We start from the raw sequence: 21,806 nt of genomic DNA, 5'->3' as shown, positions 1-21,806 counted from the left end.
TACGAGCGATTTTTTATGGCAGTGATGAAAATTGTGTTCAAGGACAAACGTATATGAACATAAGCAATATATTAGGGCATGGAATAAATTCTTCAAACTCTGTCACCGTTAACGGTGATCGTTCGAGCAAAACCGATAAAATTTATCGATAGTAAACTAAGGCCATAGCCGTGTAACAGTTTTACATGCATTCGTTCTAGTTATGCTTCATTTCCACTGAGAAGGACAATAGAACAGCACATTATATTGATGTATATGGACAATATGACTGCTCTTTGACTTTTGTCAAGAGATTTCAGCATTACAACTAGATTTGTAAAGTTATTCACGACAAACATTGATGTTGGCTTTTACAAAGCAAATATTCGCAAAGGCCGGTGTTTTTTGGAGGCGAGTGGACATAAGGATCAGTGTTATGTTTGGAGGCAAGTGGACAGAAAGCTAGGGTGCCAAAACATTTAGAGGCAAGTGGAGACGAGCATGTGACGTCATCCGAATACTCTTGAGGAAGTTCCCCACATTGGACTGAGTGTCTTCATATGTCACATGTCCATGTTGTGCTAATTTTTGATTTTCACGTGACATCACATGACATCACCAGAATACACATGAGGAAGTTCCCCTTATTGTTGTGAGTGTTTTTATATGTCACATGTCCATGTTGTAAAAAGTTTTTTGATTTTGCATATTTTGGGGGCGGAGCTGCGGCACAACCGGAAGGCCAGTAGGTACACTGATTTAAAAGTTTGTTCAGAGTATCACCCTAAAGGACCTGGCCGAGTTTGGAGTAGATAGTTCGAAAGCTTGCCGAGTTATAAACCTCCAAAGTTTATAATGGGAGTCTATGGGATAAAAGGCCATTTTGAGACCCGGTACCGGAAGTACCGGTACTCGGATCGCTTAGAAAACAAACTTCAGTCCAGGATCTACAACATATCCGAATTTGGTTCATGTGGCTCGAAAGCCCTAGGAGGAGTTACTCTTGATCAATTTTTGTCTTAACTTAAATAGGAAAACAGAATGTTGGCTTCTACAAAGCGACATAATTATGGCTTGTCCTTTATCTTACCTGTCTGTGCTGTAAAGAAATGAAAACCTGAATGAAAAACTGATGTAGAATATTGTGGGATATAGAAAGAAAAACAGGAAAATTAACAGCAGGGTGAAGGAGAATTAGGGGAAAAAGTTATAGTATAGAGTTTCTGTTTAGTCGGGAGCTGCTTGTTGGCAGTGGCAACTCTTTAAATACACTCTTTATGTGTATTAGGTGATAATTCAGTAAACAATTGGGACAAACTACTGCTTTTTGTTTTCTAACGTGTAATAGGTCAATTGGCTTTTTATAAAATAAAAAAAAAAGACCGCATAGGTGTATTTTGAGTGGTACTAGTGAACTCTGATATTAAATTTTAGAGCTCCTGTTTCAAACTACAGGCTAATAAGAACTGTATAATGTTTTTTTTTTCTACATCTTACCCTGAAGAGCATTTTGGCCACAGGTTTTTTGGCCAGCTGAGCAGGGGAACACAGGTTTTGGTACAAGTCTGTGTCCACCATGCCAGGGTCCACAGCGTTGGCCGTTACCGGATCACCTCGAGTGCACAGCCGCTCCTGCAGGTTGTAGGTGAAAAGCACCAGGGCCAGTTTGCTCTGAGAGTATGCACCATGGGAACTGTAATATGACCTGAAACAGAGTGAGGTAGAACAGAAGAGCCTTGTGTAAAACTGAGCAATCGTAAATACTCCAAAGTTATTGCCTGTATCACAGACACGCTACAAAATACATGGCTTTAGACTGACTGAAAAAGCTACAAGACGAGCACTATATTCTTCACTATGCTTCCTAACTCCCTATACTTCAGATAATAAATCCAATTATTTTACCCTTTTTTTTTTTTTTTTACACGTTAGCAGAGAACCTTCCTCAAATCTCATCAAAGGTAAATGCTTCATTCTCAGAAAGACAGACTCCTCCGTAAGCTAAACCGTCCATTATTCAAGCTCACGCCGCTGCTCACATTCGACGTACAACACGACAAGTCATTACACAGATACGCAGTGTGCCGCGCTAGCCGTATTTCATTTTCTCCCTCGTCTGTATTTAATGCCGTGTTTGTAGTCGGCTCTTGTTGGAAGCCGGCAAACATCCAGTCAATCAATAGACACATAAGGCTCAACTGTGCATGCTGGGTTATAAGCCTTGTGTCCTTGAGCGGAAAGGAACAACAATAAGCAGCTGCAGCAAAGATGGAAACCTCTTGAACCCAAAAGCAATAAAACAACATGCACAGGGAAGAACAAGCAAACAGAAATGGTACATTTTGAAGTGCCAGGTCACCTCTGGAGCCGGTTGTGTCTTGACCGGTGTAGGAATAATAAAGTGTTTGATTTGACACTCAAGGACAAAATCAAAGAGACTAAGCTTTTGGTATGGAGGTAAAAAAAATGTCATAGGCTGCGCAGTCCCTTAATTTGTGCTGTTTTCTCTGGATGATTATTAAGATATGAGATGAAAATGCAGCGTGTTATTTTCTTTTTTAGGTCATGCACTCGTTCATTAATCACCAATCACACACTTAGAGAAAAATTGAGAGAGAAAAAAAAAGTATAATTATAAAAGCCAAAAAGTGGGATAATGCGTGCCTTTACTTTCACCTACCTCCTTGTGTTTAATGCCCCTTTTCCACCGAGGTAGTTTGAGTGCTGGTTCGGAGTCTAATTTAGAACCAGTTCTTTCTTTTTCGACAGCCAAAGCACCGGCTCTGGACCAGGAAAAGTGGTTCTTAAGTAGCACCAAAACGTTGCTGGTCTAGACGTAAGAACCGCTTGTGTCAGGGGCTGTGGGCGGGGCTACTGTTAGCGCATTTGATAATGTACCTTAAGTATACTAATGTTTAATACACTTTTACTTTACTGTGATATGATACATTATCAGCACACATGATAGTTAGCTACATGCTAAGGCTAACTTTTTTTTGTGTTAATGATAAAATAACGTTACGTACTTTCTCGATTACAACCTCCGTTTATACAGATTACATGGAGCTGCACGTACACGTTGGATTCACCGCGTTTGGGTGTTAATGTAGGTTCACAAAGCCATGAGCATTAACAGTAAAGCAACATCCGCCATTGTTGATGTGTTTGTGTTTGCCGCTGCTGCGCTAACGTTGCTGTGTAACGTGACACGTATACAGTGACGTCAGACTCGGCTCTGTGATGCTCTCTAGTCGGTGGAAAGACAAACTGGTTCTTAGAAGGTTCGCCAGTGGAACCAACTTTGAACCAGCACCAGCGCTAGCTCTGAACCAGCACCCGTTCTTTTTGGTGGAAAAGGGGCATTAGAGTCATTTCTGAACCCAGGTTATAGAAGACATGGCTCAAAAAATGCTTCATAAATAAAATTCCAGGACTTTCAAAGACTTTTTGGACTATAAAAGCAATACTTTATGTCTTCAAGCAATACTTTATTTCTTCTTTATTTAAATTCCCTATAAATTGACAAATAATGTATTTTACAACTTCGCACATTTGTCATGATATTTAGACTTTTCCAGCCATACTACGTTTCCCAGGCATCTCTTCATATTCACTATAAGGTCAGTATACTCCATAGGAGTTAAAGGAGCTGTCAGTTAAAACACGTGGGCGAATAGGGTGAAGAAGGGGAGGGGCTTAAGGGGTGTGTCATATTTCGAGTGATATTATAGTTTTTGCATTCTATTGAAAATAAACACTTAATTTATTTGGGGATTTCGTCTTTATTGACTTTCAAGAATTTTTAATCACTTTTTAAGCTTTGTAGAAACCCTGTAGGACTTTGTAGCACCTTGTAGGAACCCTGCCAAGAGCATTCAAATGAATGATGATTACATGAAAGTTTTTTTTTTTCACAAAAGTCTTGCTTTGGTAAATGTTGTTATTTCAGTAAATGTTGGGGAGAGTTAACAAACACTCTCTCTCTCACTCTCATTTTCTACCGCTTATCCGAACTACCTCGGGTCACGGGGAGCCTGTGCCTATCTCAGGTGTCATCGGGCATCAAGGCAGGATACACCCTGGACGGAGTGCCAACCCATCGCAGGGCACGAGTTAACAAACAGAAATTTTTAAATAATCATTTTAAGAAGTAAGGCTTGTGTTACCTGCCCTGCAGGTCATTTAGATTAAGTCTTCCTCCATAGTGAGTGGCTGAGGACACTGTGACGATGCGGGAGTGCCTCCTGTTCTGCCCAGAATCTCTCAGCAGGTCAAGCAGCAAGTTGGTCAACAAGAAGTGGCCCAAATAGTTCAGTCCAAAGTGCAACTCAAATCCGTCCTCGGTCTTCCTTTCTGGGACCAGCATAACACCAGCTAGAGATGTTGAAAACACAGAAAAAGGATAGAGTATTATCTCTGAAATGCAAGAGCATTAATGGGAGCTCTGTTCCTTTTCATTGGTTATTTCTGTGGGGGGATTTGCTTTAATAGACCCTAAAGCTATAATATGCAGTGAAAGTGAAACTCAGGGGCTGTTAAAACACAGGTCTTCATCCTGAACAAAAAAACGATGGACATTACTAGTGAATATTCCGAGCCATAGGAGGGAAAGTGGCTGACTAAAGCGGCTGTAAAAATGTTTGTCAGATTATCAGACGATTCCGATGAGGGTACCCGAGGAGGGAAGGCTGGGTCAGATAACTCTCTGGCCCTCTCATGTCATTGACCCATTTAGCACATCCAGAAGGACCCTTGGGTTGTTCAGTTGCTGAAGCTGAAGAGATTTTGTCCAAAGAAATATAACAAAGCAGCCAAGACTGCAACTTTCTGTAATTTCCTTAAAGTAAATTCTCACAAAATAAATGGGAATAAACTAGCCTTGTTTGTCACCATGGTGGGACCAGTTAAGGCTGTGTCCTTTAAGTACATTTCAAACATGAAGCTCTGGGACTTCTGGTTCCTGAGAAACAAGCCTGCTACAGAGGATATTTGAAATGCTTACAATGCTCATTAAAATGTAATATTCCTCCAATAAAACAAAGTCCTACGTCATCTGGTTTCTGAGAAATGAGCCCCCAGACGCCCCGGTCTGAAGCTGTGTATCTCCAGAATGCCACAACAGACATGGACAAAATTTCAAGTGACTTGTGAATATGCTTCAAAAGAGCCTGGAACTGAAAAGAGAATTTTTACCTCAGCCATTGCCCTGAAGGTCTAATTATATCCATTATGAGTTTTTTTTTCTCATTTTCTAACCAATTTGACCATCTGCCAATTCCTGTCCACCTGCCAGCTCTCCTCTATCACTCAAGAGCTAGTGTTGCTGTGATCATCATTGGAGAGAACATGGCCAATTTTGCTCCCTTGGCCCCTGGCCACAAATTTTCCGTTACACCAGAGAGATGTGGTAGCTTAGTGGTTAAGGCGTTGGACTACAGATTAGAAGATTTTGAGTGTCCACTAAATTTCTCTGTATAAAGACTTCTGACAAATGCGATAAGTACACAAAATTTACCAGGAAAAAGAGAGAACCATTAACCAGGTTCAAGTTGTGTAACCTTAAGAGAAACAATCCAGTCATGACTAAAGTAGCTTTTATACCTTTCAGTGAAAATGTAGAGGTTCTTCTCCCTAGGTTATGACGAACGAGTGTCAAGCTAACTGCAGGCTACGTTCACCTTGACCCAAACCTCCATGCCTTGACGCAGAAGCTCGCTGGAAACCAATCTTGTCCAAGGTTCCATTATGAACAGTAAGTGCTGGATAATTTGCCACACAGGAAAAATCATTATGTCATGGAAATAAATCCGTGCCAAAGATCAAGCCCCCTCCTATTGTCTTTGTGCACAACCCATTCTCGGGAAAGAGCATCCGCTTTACGACATATGCTCCATCATAATTGTGCTCTTCAGAGAATTAGCGCCTGGCTCCCTTGAGCACATGGTAATCAGGATTACAGCAGTGCTCTGTCCCATGATGAACTTAAAACCAAAATTATATTGAAGCTTTTGACTCTTTTTAATTATACAAAGAGCTGTCAGCTCAGATGCACCCGTACCTCTGTAAAATAAAGCACGTGGTTGTGGTTAAAAAAAAAAAAACACACACACACAAAAAAAAAAAAAAACAGAATCTGCATGCATTGACCGGTCAAAATTCCTAAGTGTATCGCTTCTGTTTCTGATGAGGCTCTCGGGGGTCAAGCGATGGCCTTTCCGCATCATTAGTCCCTCAATGGGGTGGTACAGATGCGTTTGTCCTTCAGCTGTTATCAGCAGGATGGGACGTGTGCCGGGGAAGCAGAGACGGACGGGAGAACGAGAGAGAGAGAGAGAGAGAAAGTGTGAATTATTAATTCTCCACTGTTTGAAACAGGACAGAGTGTGACTGTTCCTGTCGTCTGTGACGCTCCCTGGGGAGGTCTGCTAAATAGGAGCCATCTAGTTAAAAACAGATGACCCCTAAGGCCCCGAGGCCTGGATCGGACGATTCAGAAGAAAAAAATAATACATTAAAAAAAAAAAAAAATCACAGGAGAGCTGGATTTCTACTTACTGTGCCAGGCTGAACAGTTCTTAATTGTGATTCTTGCTAATTTTGAAATCTTTGGCACAGTTTGTGAAAGAGCTCCACAGGCACTCTGGACGAGAAGTCTGTATTCAGAATGAAGGGTTAGAAGCTGCCCTGGGGTTTACATCTGGGGTTTTGGCATGGAGGTTGCGACGAAGACCTTAAAGTCTCCTTAAACTTGTATGGAGATTTTTTTTACTTTAAATATCGAATGTAATGACGTGCTGCTTTTACAATAAAAAAAAAAATCCTCTCATAAAGAAATCAGATTTCATGTACACTCTATGGTACGGTTTTTGGATGGTTAATGGATGGTTGATACTTAGAACCATTTTAACAGGTTCTACACTAAAAGCTTAAAGAGAGGAGAAATAAAAAAGGTTTCCTTCAATTACTCCCCCTTTTCCCTCATCAAACATGGTCTGCATTTGCATACAGGACTGTAATAGGCTCTTATACTTTATAATGTAATAAAAACCTTCAAACTTTCTGCACATAAAGCCTTATGAGCAAGTGGAAAAACCCCTAAGATAGAAAAAGCCCTAAGAAGACATGAGAGGAATCCCAGAGAGGACAAAATGGGAGCCTGTCCTCTTCTGGGTGACACGATAATGCTCGTATAAATCATTACAGTATAATAATGGGTCTAAAGACAAGTTCAGGGTGACTGTAATCGTTGTTCTTATCATTGACTTATCATTTGAGTGTTCAAGTGCTGAGCCTTATAGTTTGGGCGGAAAATATACATGAAAATGATAACAATATGATAAAACATCGAGCATTAAAAGCTCTTTCAGTTTGTTCCTCCAAGGAACGCCCTTAAATAGAAAAACCTTAATACAGAGAGGTTTTGTTTATTTACAAAAGGTTCCAAGAAAAACCTTAAAGGTTTGGCCTTAAAGGTGCCCTGCCACACGTATTTCATTACTTTTGTGGTAATGTCTGAAGTTTACCATGGGTTGATTGTTTATATTTTTTTTTAAATTGTTTTAATAATTTAAATTTAATTGTATTTAAGCATGCCTTCAAAATAAAATACAGTTACACCAAAAAATTAATATAAAGTGATTTAACATTTTAACTCACTAGAACGTTAAATCAATGAGAACCCTGAGGTTGTTTCTTTGCAACGAGACGGTTCCATCTGGGGGTAATAGGAGACATTGACACCCGAAGTGTGTTGCTTATGTCCAGTTTATTCCGTTGTTTTGTTTTGGTTGCTGTCACTGCAGAAAACCCTGCTTCACACAGGTAGCATGTCGGAAATGGCAATAGGGATTTAAGTGCTGTGGTGGCAATCTCAGGGTATTCCGCCATGACTTTAATCCAGAACACAACGGCAGAGATTCTAACTTTCTAACGACGTCTGTTTCGTACTCATTTTTGCTAATTTGTGGGTTAAATTTGAGCAAACACAATATACACGAACATCAAGTACTGTTAAACATGAGAAAGTACCGGTGAACAGAGAGAAGAGCGATACACACAGACCTTCTCTCCACCAAAGCTACAACGCCACTGCCGCTCAGCTCCAGACGTCACTTAAAACCGGCCCGATATTTTGCACATGCACGGTATTGGTGCGGCTTTAGGTGACGTCTCTCAGCTCCCGGTTAACCTCTCGTCCATGGAAAGTCGCACAAAACCCGAGAGAAATACACCACAGTAAATAAAAGGGAAATAATTTAATGTTCATTGGGCGGCCCGGTACCATTTGATCCACGGACCGGTACCGGTCCGCGGCCCGGGGGTTGGGGACCACTGGTATAGAAAGCCTGCAGGAAGACTCAGCTCGATTTGCGCCAGTTCTCATGAATATTCAAATGAGCTATGCTGCTTGGCTCCGATTGGCATCAGAGTGATCAGAGTGATCAGAGTGATGGCGTCAGAGTGATCAGCTTTTCCAACAGACCTGATTTCTCCCCTTATTTCTTTTAAGTGGCTAGAACTGACCGGGGAGGTAGCAGTTCGTTTTCACATTCACGACACAACACAAACACATATGGACCTAACACATATCAAAAAATACAAGTAAAAACGGGTTTCTGTGGAAAGGCACCTTTAAACTGTTAAAGGCTCTTCGGTTTGATCTTGTAAGAAAACCTCTAACGAACGTCCGTGAAAGAAGCTTCAAGCACAGCCGCATGAGCAAGCTGTACGTTTTTTTGTGTCCCACTGAAGAAGGACTTGAGAAACTTTACTTGGAAACCGATGTGAATGATAAACCCGATGGTCTTAAACATCCCATAAACAAGGAACATCACAAAGAACCTTTAAACAAACTTCTTTTGTATTTCTGAATAAGAACCGAAGCATTCTTGAGAAACTTTACTTGGAAAATTATACACTTATAATTATAACTGTTTAATAAGATACACAACACTAATACTAAAACTCTAAATTTCTAAAGCTAATAAAAAAATGGATCGTCCACCGTTAAGATCTCTTCTTTTTGATCTTCTGGTGAATCTTCCAATGAACCTCCATGAAAGGAGCTTCCAAGTATAGCCTTGAGCATTTCTTTCAGGCTTTCCGTTTATCTCTCTGAAGAAGGTTCTTGAGAAAGTTTACTTTTAAAATGATGTCAAAGAGAAACCCAAAGAAGCCTTTAACAAAGTTTTCCCCCATAAGTTTCGCTACATTTTATTTATGATGCAGAGTGATCCGTTCCGGATACGTACCGTTATTGACGAGAATGTGTAGAGGCAGTCCCTTGGCTTTAAACCTCTGCACAAACTGTCGCACGGACTTCAAGGAGGCCAAGTCCAGGCACATGAACTCCACTGCAAACAGAAGTGCACCACAAGATCATTACTAACACAACTACATCCAACCATCGATCATTTAAATCAATATAGTGCCATTTATTATACAAGCTTACAAAGATCTCAAAACAGAAAGGCTGATTGTCTCGACATCCATATCAACAAGAAAACATTTGTGTCTTTTAACACTCTCACTTACTCACTCATTTTCTACCGCTTATCCGAACTACCTCGGGTCACGGGGAGCCTGTGCCTATCTCAGGCGTCATCGGGCATCAAGGCAGGATACACCCTGGACGGAGTGCCAACCCATCACAGGGCACACACTCTCATTCACTCACACAATCACACACTACGGACAATTTTCCAGAGATGCCAATAAACCTACCATGCCTGTCTTTGGCCCGGGGGAGGAAACCGGAGTACCCGGAGGAAACCCCCGAGGCACGGGGAGAACATGCAAACTCCACACACACAAGGTGGAGGCGGGAATCGAACCCCCAACCCTGGAGGTGTGAGGTGAACGTGCTAACCACTAAGCCACCGTGACCCCCCCGTCTTTTAACAATGATCTTTAATCAGTTGATTAAGAACATTGATTTAGATATATTTTAATTTGATGGCGAATTAACACAATCCAGTTTGAAATTGAAATAAATTAAACCTCTCGTAGATTTCCCTTTTTTTTTCATCAATGCATGGTTTCGCAACGTTTTTCCACATTTGCGATTCAACTTTTTTGCAGATTTTTTTTTTAATTGGTCTAATTGTAAGGTCAAGTTTCTTCATTTAAACTCCTATCAGTAAAGACTAAAAACGTTTTTAAAAAAACATTAAATTACTTTCAATGAGAGCTGTACTCATGTTCAAAGCTTTGGCTGAACGCGTGGTTATGACATCACACGACACACCAAAGTCCAAATCGGCACAAAATCCGAGGCTATTTTAAAATATTGCAAATTCCTCTGACTCTCCCAGATCTTGCTTGATCACTAAATACAGAAGGGACTAACTGAACAAAAAAAAAGGTAAGAAACACGTAAGAAAAACGCAAGATTCAGACTATTAAAGAAAAATAAGATTCCTATATCCCTACAGCTTCATACAGATTCCCATTTTTATTATGTAAATCCAGGAAACTCCCTAATATGACATGACACAGAGAGTGTGATTATAATCTTTTTATAACTGTGTACTATATGGTCTAGTTTGTCGAGCTGTTCACTGACGGAAACTTGAGCGCAAAACTCATCGTACTGTATCAGTTGCATCTTCATATGCAGAGCCGATCGGCCCTATACGCTCACCACGCAAGTTGCGTAGGGCCCCGTAAATTATGCAAGGCCCCGCCTCCCCCTGCCTCATTTTACAGTGCGTGTTAATGTTTACTGTGTAGATGACAATATGAAGCGGAGCTATCCATCTGGCCATGAAAAGAGAAAAAAGAAACAAAATGAGAGTGAAATGCGAGAAATCAGGTGAACTTGTGTTCTCTTCAAGTTTGATGTCAGCAAGAGCAAATAACAATAAAGTTCAGTTGATGTGATTCTGTCTCTAGTCTCTATCTGACTAGATAAATTAGCTGTGCAGTGCTGCCAGTGGCTCACGGGTCAGGTAGGAGGGCCCCTTAGCAGAATTTTGCTTAGGGCCCCAGGGAGGTCAGGATCGGCTCTGTTCATATGATCCAGCTAGAATCTAGACCTGGCTAAGATCTAGCCTCTTGTCTTGTCTCATTCTGTTCATTGTTGCCTTTAATATAATATGATTGTGAGTGAGGGTGAGAGGGTTTTCACTCAGGTGTTTAGAAATGAAGGTTGCATTATGATTTCTGGAAGCGATAACAATATTCTCTAATAACCTGTTTGCTCATCCTTTTCCTTTATATCCTCTGAGCAATGCTATTTAGTAGAAAATACTGGAAATGTCTTCTTTTTAATTTATTGAATGGAGGGATGCAAATGTTTGAACTCGACTGTGCAAGATTCCGCCCTCTAACGGAAAATCGATACTAACGGTAAATTGTTTCTATCAGCAGGCTCTTACAATTTGCACGTCAAATAAACTCTTTACACTGAAGAAACGTTCACCAAGCCTGCTTAAAATCGATCGCACTAAGATCAAGATATTCACATGGGTGAGAGGGATCCTAACCATCATTTTATGCAATCTGACGACTCCGTCTCTGTTGGAAGGTGCTGGAGGGGGCTTGTGTTTATTTAACTCTGCACTTCCTCTTGCCCCCTGGTGTCAACTCTAATTAGTCACGTTGTTCATTCCATCGAGCTGAATGAACCTTTGAGCTAATAACGGCTATGAAAGTTATTACACAATTACCAGAGCGGACACGCCTCGACTGTTCACGGGCACAAAGTGTCGAAAGCTATGACGAGGGTTAACAACGGCTAAAGACAGCGAGACTGAAGACGAACAGAAACATGTCCGACTTCTACCCCAAAAACACATTTGTTCATATTCGCACCTATTTCCTATTCTGTGCATGTTTCTTTCAGAGAGAAGTCAAGCTGAGTGACATGTTTTTTATTTATATGTTACTGATGCTGTGTTTGAACCACTGTGTTGATAATTCACAACTCTGATTGGTCAGAACTTGTTGATTAGGGTTTCTTAATTCAAATCATAGGTTTATATTAATGTGTTCCTTAAATGTTATGTAGCTTTTCGAACAACTGAACAGCTTTTCAAATGATTATGTGGTCCATTCTCCACAGAAATGGATCGATACCTAATTTTTTATGAGGAGAAAATCATTTTCCGAAAAAGTCTCAGAGCTATGGCTGTAGGTTTAAGATTTCTAACACAGAAAGGTTTTTAGGAAACAGAGGTACTGTTTTTTTTCCCCTGGTAACATAATAAGCTTCATTTCTTTGTCTTTTCAACTTTATAAGAATTTTTTATTTCAGTTTTATATTATCTGCTTTTCTAACTTTTGAAAAATAAAAGATTAATGTTAGCAAAATATGGTAAGTGCAACAAGTTTAATCTTTTCCCTGACAGGAAAATGTTAGCCTAGCAAATGTTTACTGGCTAGCAAGCAACCCATTACTAATAGCAACTACTTACATAGAAATCAAGACATTAGGACAAACTGTAATTATGTAAATAGCAAAAAACATGGCAGTAACAAATGACAACTGCTAACAAGTGCTTTAGTCTTAACGTAGCGAGCTAACAACTGGCCTTGCTGACAAAAAAAAAATCTACCCCTTAGCTCAAGCAAAGCTATCTACTTGTAAAAGCTAGTGAAAGGAAGTTGTTGGATTAATAAACACCATTGGGACAGAATTTATTTAAGATAAATGCTGTAAACATTAACTACAGTAACTATTTTGACTGTGAGATAGATTTATAGGTAGTCTTTCAGGTATACGCAAAAAAACCAACAACTTGTCCTGTGCTTTATTCAGGGGTGAAACGTTTGTCATGGTCCTTATGAAAAATAAATAAATTTAAAAAAAGTACACCTCATCACCCCTCCAGTTATACGCACATCATTGCTTTAATTACCTTAGCTATTCATGTTATGCTAATTCTGGTATTTGGCAGGTTCACTCCCCCGGCACACGGCACAAAGGCTGAGGAGAAACAAGGTCGCTTATAACAAAGTGTGCTACGTGGCTCGCCTCTGGACGCTAAGTGGATTATAGGTAGCCTTTGCCTGTAGCGGGCCTCTATGGGCGACGGGGTACGGAGAAGGCTTACTGGCAAATACAGCTGGAAATATCATATGTGGAACAAAGGACTAGGTCATTTTCTTTTCCAGCAGATCTTTGTTTTGATTTTGAGGGAGGTTTAATCAGAGGAATAAAACAAAACTGACTTGCCTGAGATGATTTATTTTTGCCCAGTCAAAATATAACACAGGTCGATAAGGCAGATAGTCTTTAACGCTCAAATCCAGAGGTCCAGAAGATTTTCATATAACGTAATTAAATAAAAGCAAGTAAAATCGCATCTCAACAGCATAACTGATTACTGAAGATAAAAAAAAACAAAGAAATCCATTAGTAAGGAACCGTACTGGATTCAGATAGGACCCTATAACTGTGAGCGTTTTCTTCTTCTTTCTTCTTACATCCAAGGCGTAATTAAGTTACAGGACACTCAAGAGGAGGAAAAAAACGGGCAAAAACAACAAATAAACAATTTCACTTCTGACTCAAATTTTGCATTAAACAGTTAAGGAAGTTGAAAATAATTCGTAGCATTTACAAAAAATTTAACTGAAGAAAGCATTCTGCACGATGGGGCGTTCAACATTTCTATGTTTGTTAGACTTTAGAGACTCTACACTGGATTATTAATTCTGGGAAATTTCGATCATTTTGCAACCAGTGATTTTGTGGAAAAAGAAAATTAAGGTCAAAGTCACATTATAGCCTGTAAATAGTGTTAATTTCGTCACCTATTTTTAATTTAGTCTTAGTCTTAGTCTTGTGCCAAATGTCTAGTTTTAGTCAAAAAATTGTAGTCTTTTTTTAAAATAACACATTTTTACTGAGATTATTACTGATAAACATTTCAGTAAAAAAAGTGTTTCACATATGTTTCACTCGAACTTGACTCCACATCACATTTTTTACTTTATTAATACTGCTTTTAATCGTAATACAAAGACCGGTCATCGGGACATAAGCTGTCATGTACAATAAAAGAGCCTGCGCAGTGACAGGAAATATAATTTAACACAAAAAGCCTGACTAGACCAGGGGTGGACTTGCGCTCAGGATTTTTTTTGAGCGGCGTGTGGACGAATTCTTTCTACGCACACCCAAACAGCACGAAACCGCGAACTCGTGCTGAATATTTTAAAGGCGTAACAGCTGACGAAAAAGCAGAGACAATTGTAGACGAAAATGAAGAGAGATTTTATCTTAGTTTTTATTTTATACAAAACATTTCCGTCTCGTTTTTTTCGTCAACAATAATGCATGTTAATTTAGACTTAGTCAGCGTTTTTGAACAGTGGTGCAGTCTCGTCATCGTCCCGTCTTAGTCATGAAAAAAAAGGTTGTTGACGAACATATTTCGTCTCGTCTCGTCTGACGAAATTAACACTACCTGTAAAATTAGAGCTGACTGTAAAAGACGGACTTAACGTCAAATAAAATAAAAAAAAGCTGCAAACCAATATGGACTACACCCACGTTACGATCCGTTCTATCAGCCTTGATGGGTTTGTGTTTGTAAATGATCCGTACCAAATGATTTTTGGAAAATTAAAAATCAATCAGTTCAAAAATGGCTTCAAAAAACCTTTCCAGCCAAACGTTTTAATAATACACCTCTCTCTCCTTCCCTTGCAGTATCTCTCTCTCTCTTTCTCTCTGTGACTAAAACAACCTTTCTCCGTACAGTTAAACGACCTTGAAAGCCTGGGATCCAAATAGGTTACGTTTCTCCTTCTTCCACCCCTGTATGTCAGAGCTACCGCAATTTACACATTAAATGAATTAACCGTATCGCTCACCAGCCAATCCTGGAGCACGCCTCGGACTATATTAATTTGCATTTTAATCTGACTCTCAGGTGTTAATTGTCTCCTTGCTGTCTTGCTAAACGATTCTAAATGTCACGTTGAACTTTTGACAGGTAAAGTCAAGAACGATTGGATATGCAGAGGAACCGTACAGCTGATGAAGGACAAATGATTATTTCCCTAACAAGATCAGAAAAAAGGTCTAACTGGATTTGGGTCCTTCAAACCAGTAATCTAGCTGTTGGTTAAAAATAACAATAACAAAATAATAAAAAAAAAACACCACCACATTAACACCCCTGTGGGGCGTCCTTGCTTGAGGAGACAATACACTCCCTGGTTGCTTTTTAGCTGGTGGGAACGGGGGGCTATCGATCTACTTCATCCACTGCTGGAGAAGGAAGCAATGAAGCACTAAAATATTCACTGAGAGAAGTGACAGGACTGACAAACTCTAGAAACACACACACACACACACAAACCCAAAACAGTCACACTGTTGATAAACTGTTCAGTCGTAACCCTTTCACATTCTTTATCCACCAACAAACACTATCACTATCATCCCATTACTATAATATATAATCAATATGTTATACACTGGTATTATAAAATCATGCATCATGTTAGCATCATACAGCTGTTTGACTATTTATATTCACCGATGTTCATAATAATGTATCTGAAGTATCAGCTTGTCGACATCGTGCTCAGGGCACGGCACGCACGGTTCCTGAGCCGACTACTCAACCGCATAATTAAACTAATTATAGTCACGCAATCACTGTAATTACCAAGCACATTACACTAATTGCCCTCTTTGCGGGGAGAGATTGACTTCAATCTGGCAACCCTTCATTAGCTCAAAACTCTCACCCATGTCTCCAACCCGTTTGATTATTCAACTTAGTAAAAGCACTTGCACATGACAGTCCATTAGCTGCTCTTATAAATCCTGTTATAAACGCTCAATAGAGTGACGCCAGGGTTGTATGTGTTATAACCGCTGAATAAAGCTACACTCTGTAAGTAAACCCGCATCCGATATAACACGTGATATAAAAATGGAGAGAATTTTGGGTTTCTAAACCTTATGAAAACTCTCAAAAACATGAGATATTCATTTTTCTCTTACTTTTTCTCAAAGCCATCTTTCTCACTGCGGATCCCATTCACATACTTGTGTACGTCTGTATAATCCTCTTAAGATTTGCCAAGGAGTCTCACACACACTCACACACACACTCACACACACACTCACACACACACTCACAGACACACTCACAGACACACTCACAGACACACTCACACACACACACACTCACTCACACACTCACTCACACACAAAATTTTAATGTGTCCCTTTCAGAGCCTCTCATCTTGTTCATTTTCCAAGCAACCAGTGAACTCCTTCTCTCATCTCCACACTTTCCTTATCTCTCAAAGCTGAGAGAGTTTTTGAGAGCGAATCCTGAACTGGCTTTTATCTGTGAGGCATCAGTGTGAGAAGTTCATGAGTAAGAAAAAGGACGAAGTTGGATTGATAGTCTGTACAACCCTCATTACCGTATCTTACAGCTGCCGGCACATTTTAATTGCACATTAAGATGATGTTATAACAAAGGAAAAAATTCTGTGGAATGAGTTGTTAGGGGAAATTAATCAGTGATGTCATGGTGTGATGTGGCCCAATGCAAAGAACATGAAGGGGTGTTTTGTCCTATTATACCACATATAACCTATTAAATATTGCCAATTTTTTAAAGCACAACATGCCATACTGTACCATTTATAGTTATGTTTAAACTTTTACCATCCTAAAGTCTTAAAACCTTTATGTCATAGTTTTAGCTCAGGCAATATTGGAGATTCCTTCCAAAGTATATGAAATAAACATCTCAGTGAAAAATCAGGGTAATTAAATGTTTTGTACCTTATCCAACAACGATAATGTATTATAACTTGCATAATAATAATGTGCACACTTAGGAAAAGTACAACAGGACAAAATATGACTTAAAAAAGTATCCTGTCTTGCTTTATTTTCAAGAGATTTGTTTAAAACTTTGACTTCAATTACAAGTGGTTGGATGTTTGCATTGCTTGACCTACGGCCTCTTTAAAGTTCAACTTTCAAGGTAGCTTGATAGCCATTGGGTTTGAATTGTCGTTGGACTAAACCAGTGTTACTCATTACGTGGCTCGCGAGCCTCCTGCGGCTCGCCAAGCTTTAATATGCGGCTCGCATGGCAGTAAATAATATGATGATATGATCATGTGGTTAAAATTAATTTTTCATTTAAGTAACATCATAAATAAACAATCAGGGAAGCATAGAAAAACGAATGTGCTCTATTACAAATAATAATATATATTTATATATATTATTTGACTCGTCACTTATGGATGTAATTAATGAGGATTTGAAGCTAGTGGGTGCAAGTGTTGAGGATGCAGAAGATAGGGTTAGGTGGAGAGAGATGATTCGCTGTGGCGACCCCTGAAGGGAAAAGCCGAAAGAAGAAGAAGAAGAAGAAGATTTGACTCGTCACTGACTCACTGCGTTCTGCGCAATAGCCAGTTTTTGGCGGCCTGCCAGAAGCTAGTTTGTGTTTCACAAACACTAGTTTGTGTTTTAGTTAACAACTTGTGTTTACTGTACACACACGGACTAAAAAATTGATCAATTTCTTATCAAACAATCCCGCGCACAAAATGAACAGCAACAAAACAATGTGACAGTGACAAAAGAGGTAACTGATGGGGAGCATGCATCATCCGCAACTCGAGTAATTATTGTATTGCAATATTGTACATTGTATTTAAGCAGATAAGCTATTTAAGACTGAATAACTTGGCATACTTTGCGGTGAAAGTGACTCTCCTATTGACTTTGTCCTATCAGTGTGGCTCACATGAAAAAAATAGTGAAGACCACTGGACTAAACCATAAAGAAGCAGGTGGGATGGTGATGCAGTATGCAGCAGAGGTGGGAGTAAGTCACACATGTGCAAGTCACAAGTAAGTCTCATGTCATGAATGTCAAGTCAAAGTCAAGTCGAGTCTTATTTTAATATTTGTCAAGAAAGTCTCAAGTCTCAAATTTGCGACTTAAGTCTGACTCGAGTCAAGTCGAGTCCTCCATCTCTGAATCATTTTAACTCAAGTCCGAGTCAAGTCTCAAGTCATGAATGTAAAGTCAAAGTCAAGTCGAGTCTTTTTTTAATATTTGTCAAGCAAGTCTCAAGTTGCAAATTTGCAGAGTCTGAATCTGAATCGAGTCGAGTCATATGACTCGAGTCCCCCATCTCTGGTGTGCAGTGTCTCTTCATCACAGCTTCAGGACACCCAGTTGTTGTTCACAGGGTCCATGTGGTTTCCTCAGGTTCTCTGGTTTCCTCACACTGGATTGGTTATAGAAAATTGCCCCTAAATGCCCTGAAATGCAGGGTGAATAGAGGGTGTATTCCCATCCCACAATGAGTATTTTTAGAATTGACTTTTGCGCTACTTCAACTCCGACCACCATAAAGACTTATCTTCACTATGTGATATACTGCCGTACAGGTTAAAAAGTCTGACCTGCGGATTTGACATTTAGAATAAGATTCCAAGACCTAAAAATGACTACTTGACCTCACACTGTGTTTCCTCCTGATTATGGTCTGACAGGTTGCCTCGTTATAAAGTAAATATACGGCCCAGCTTGAGGATCAGAACAATCAATCGCAAAAACCCTGCTATCTCTCTCAGGCTCATCAATCCTAGGGTAGGTGCCAGAGACAGTAATGAGAAGCTCAGAAACAGACTGCCAGCATGCCAGCTGGTGAGAGCTGTGACTGGCGTCCTGCCATTTCTCGACATCGACAAAGACATCTTCTCTCCTCGAAGACCGCCAGCAAAATATACACACACCATTGATGTGATGCCCGTGTGTGCGAGATAGAGCTTCTACCTGGCAATGGGGAAGGAACTGGTGTGCCAACGTGGTGACTTTGTCTTGAAAACAAGCCAGATTGGATGGAGAACCGTTCTCCAAGGAGGTGGAGGTGGACAGAAAGAAAGAGGAGATGGAGGAGGAGGAGAAGGAGGAGACCGGACATTAGTAGACATCAGTACACTGAAGTAAGGATGGCTGTGATCAGATTTATCTCTCTTTTTCGGTGCAAGAAGAGTGAAGTGGAAATCAATGAAAGGCATAAAATACAAGAGAGGACGAAGGGTTTTTTTACACTCCTCCCCCTCGTCTCATGATTGCAGTGTCACGGTCGGTATCTGATTAAAGGACAGGAGCGAAACATCAAGGTCAGGCTGATAGATACATCCTTACTGAAGGACACGGTCTATATGCGTCAGACATTCCACACTGGAAGGTTGTATAACTACGTGACATATATTTCCTATTAAAAATGATGTCTGTGGCTGTGCAGCATCTTTGACACACAGCATGTGATTGATAAGTGTTGGGCCTCTGAAGTAATTGCATCACACACAGGGGTCCCCAACAGCCATTTTCCAAAACACCGGCTCTACCGGGGCACAGGGACAAAGCTGACTGTGCCGAGGTCTGTTCACAGAGTCAACGACCAGATGACTGCTAACAAATACACCCAGAAAACACACACACTAACTACACACACACACACCAGATGCCTACTTGTGGTTAAAAAAAACTCTGTAGTCATATTTCAGACAAAAGTAAATGCAGGTGCAGTGATATTATTCAAATTAATAGCAAAAATGGGAAACAGACTTAAAATATTACCTGTATATTATGGCAAGATATATATCGTCGCTGTCTGGCGGAATCCTCTTATCTCCAAAACCGTTATTTTTCAGGAAATGAAAAAAAATGCCGTACCTTATCTGCAGTGCACAGGGTTTAGTCCACGTTGCAGTGGATTGTCTTGCGCTAAATTCCTGTCCTCAGACGAGCACCAGAACTAGCGGGGTCAAGATTTTTTTTTCTTTGAGCCCAGTGTTTTGAAGACATTTACCTCAGAAGACGTGTTGATTCGTTGCGACTCTTCTTGAGGAGAAATATGCCGTGAAGCTCTCCAGCAGAGTGAGGAAGAGGTGGACAGTTGAAGTGTCCAATGGAGTTATGAGATTTGCGCTCAAGCTATTTTCAAGACTTTAGATTGGTTAATAACTTGTAAAACTAACAGACCCACGTGGGGACTGACCAATAGCATCGATATGTGAAAAAATATGAAATTGACCAAATTTGGACATACGAGGTTTCCGCCCGACAGCGACGAGATATATATATATACTGCATATATATATTATGGCAACTCCATAAGCATACATACAAACGGTGTATGTCACGTCCATAAAAGTGTTTCAACAATAACATGTAACATCAAAGTCCTTCTAACCTGAAGCAAAGAAATAAAAGATAAGTAATAAAGAAAGTGCTGTACCTGTAACACAATGACAGGAAATATATTTACACACCATTATTTCCTGCCTCTGCCATGCCTTGTCACAAAGGCACTGTGATGGTATGGATCTGTGTGTTTGTGTGTGTCTGCAGCAGGATGCCCTCGTTCAGTCACTCACTGCTTTACCCGAAGATATTTCTACAGTGTGGAGGAGGAGGCTAAGCTTTTGGGAGCTGCAAGATTTTCAGTGTGACATTATTTCTGTCAGAGAACATCGCAGGATCTAGTCACAGAGCTGCCAACAATGTTAACAAGAAAATCCTAGAGAATTGTACTTCAAGAATTCTAATGTATTTCAGTGGATGAGATGACTACATTTTTTGGATTGCAGTAAACCCACTGACCCTCTTGGTGACGCCGTCTTTACCTCCCAGTTCCGTCATGCATCTCCAGGTAATTTTGGTGGATTCCTGCATACTGCTTTTTCCCAGCAAGATCAAGTTTGGTGTCTCATGGACCACAGTACTGCTGCACCATGCTCGCCATTCAATCATCGTTAGTATCTGATTTCTCCTGGTTAGGGTTGGCCTCAATGTGCATAAAGTGGGACATCAGTCCACTACAGAATACATTCACTAATTCACTGACACGTCCAGCCACCGGTATGGTTTGGAATGAGAGTGGAAACTTGTGGACAACTTGAAAAATTCATAGTAACATAGTAAAAAAAATAGTAACCAGAGATCAAGATCAAATCAGAAATCCTGCATTTGAAAGGCAACAATGCTCCCTGCTGTGCCAGCATGCCACCCAGGATATCTGGCATAAAACCAAAATTGTAATGGAATGGAATGGAATTTTTTGGTGTTTAAGATGCAGTCAAATTATGCAAATCCCAAAAACCCCTATAGATGTATAGCATTGGTGAATTCGAGCATGACATTGGTTATTTTCCAAAACCATACATTCCTATCACTTGTACACATTCTCAGATTCGTTAACTGAACCAGCTGATTTCTTCACGATGGTCTGGGAGGTGAATATGTAGATGCATACCTGCAAACTCACAAGAGGTGAAAAAGGTGACAAGGTTCGAAATAAAATATCCCCTCCCCACTTAAAATGAAGCACTCTGACAAGAACATAAAGGGAAAAGATCATTTGCTTCAAGTGAAAAAAGCACTTTTATTAATCCTATTTATACCAAAATTTCTTGGAAATAATTTTTCTCTGTACAATTTGAGTACCTTGGAACCTTAATAAATTGATGAACACAAATATTGCTATTTCTTTTGTTTTTTGGCCGCCACAAGCCTTTCAAGTTCCCGTTTTCGTTGTTTAGCAATGTGTCTCTTTATTGCTTTTTGTTCGTCCTCTGCGGCTTGAAGTGAGGGACGAAATAGGTGATTGCCTTATCTTGCTTCTGAATGCTGATTGGTCAAAAGACGCGGGATGATTGAGACGTGAGGCGTCATCTGATTACTAGTGCTTCACACTCCAGTCCAGTTGGTGGCGGTGAATGCACCAAAAGTTGGTTTGCCATCCGCCATAAAAAGTCATTAGAAGTAGAGACGCGAGGCATCAGCTTGATAGATGGTTTACTACGC

At 40.1% G+C, this 21,806-nt stretch overlaps 1 protein-coding gene across 1 annotated transcript in view; it reads right to left on the bottom strand.

Annotated features, from left to right (window-relative positions):
• dhrsx (dehydrogenase/reductase (SDR family) X-linked) overlaps positions 1-21,806 on the bottom strand; it is a 45,686-nt gene that overhangs the window by 10,883 nt on the left and 12,997 nt on the right. Inside the window, exons 4-6 of the mRNA XM_060860070.1 lie at positions 9,231-9,332; positions 4,146-4,353; positions 1,477-1,684 (exon numbers count right to left, since the gene is read on the bottom strand). Of these exons, the coding sequence (XP_060716053.1) occupies positions 1,477-1,684; positions 4,146-4,353; positions 9,231-9,332 (518 nt within the window). The remainder of the gene's footprint in view (positions 1-1,476; positions 1,685-4,145; positions 4,354-9,230; positions 9,333-21,806) is intronic.

The sequence above is a fragment of the Tachysurus vachellii genome, chromosome 24 (genome assembly GCF_030014155.1).
Source record: "Tachysurus vachellii isolate PV-2020 chromosome 24, HZAU_Pvac_v1, whole genome shotgun sequence".
In the NCBI taxonomy this organism is placed as follows: domain Eukaryota; kingdom Metazoa; phylum Chordata; class Actinopteri; order Siluriformes; family Bagridae; genus Tachysurus; species Tachysurus vachellii.
Note: the sequence above shows the minus strand (reverse complement) of the source record. Positions and strands in the feature narration are given on the sequence as shown.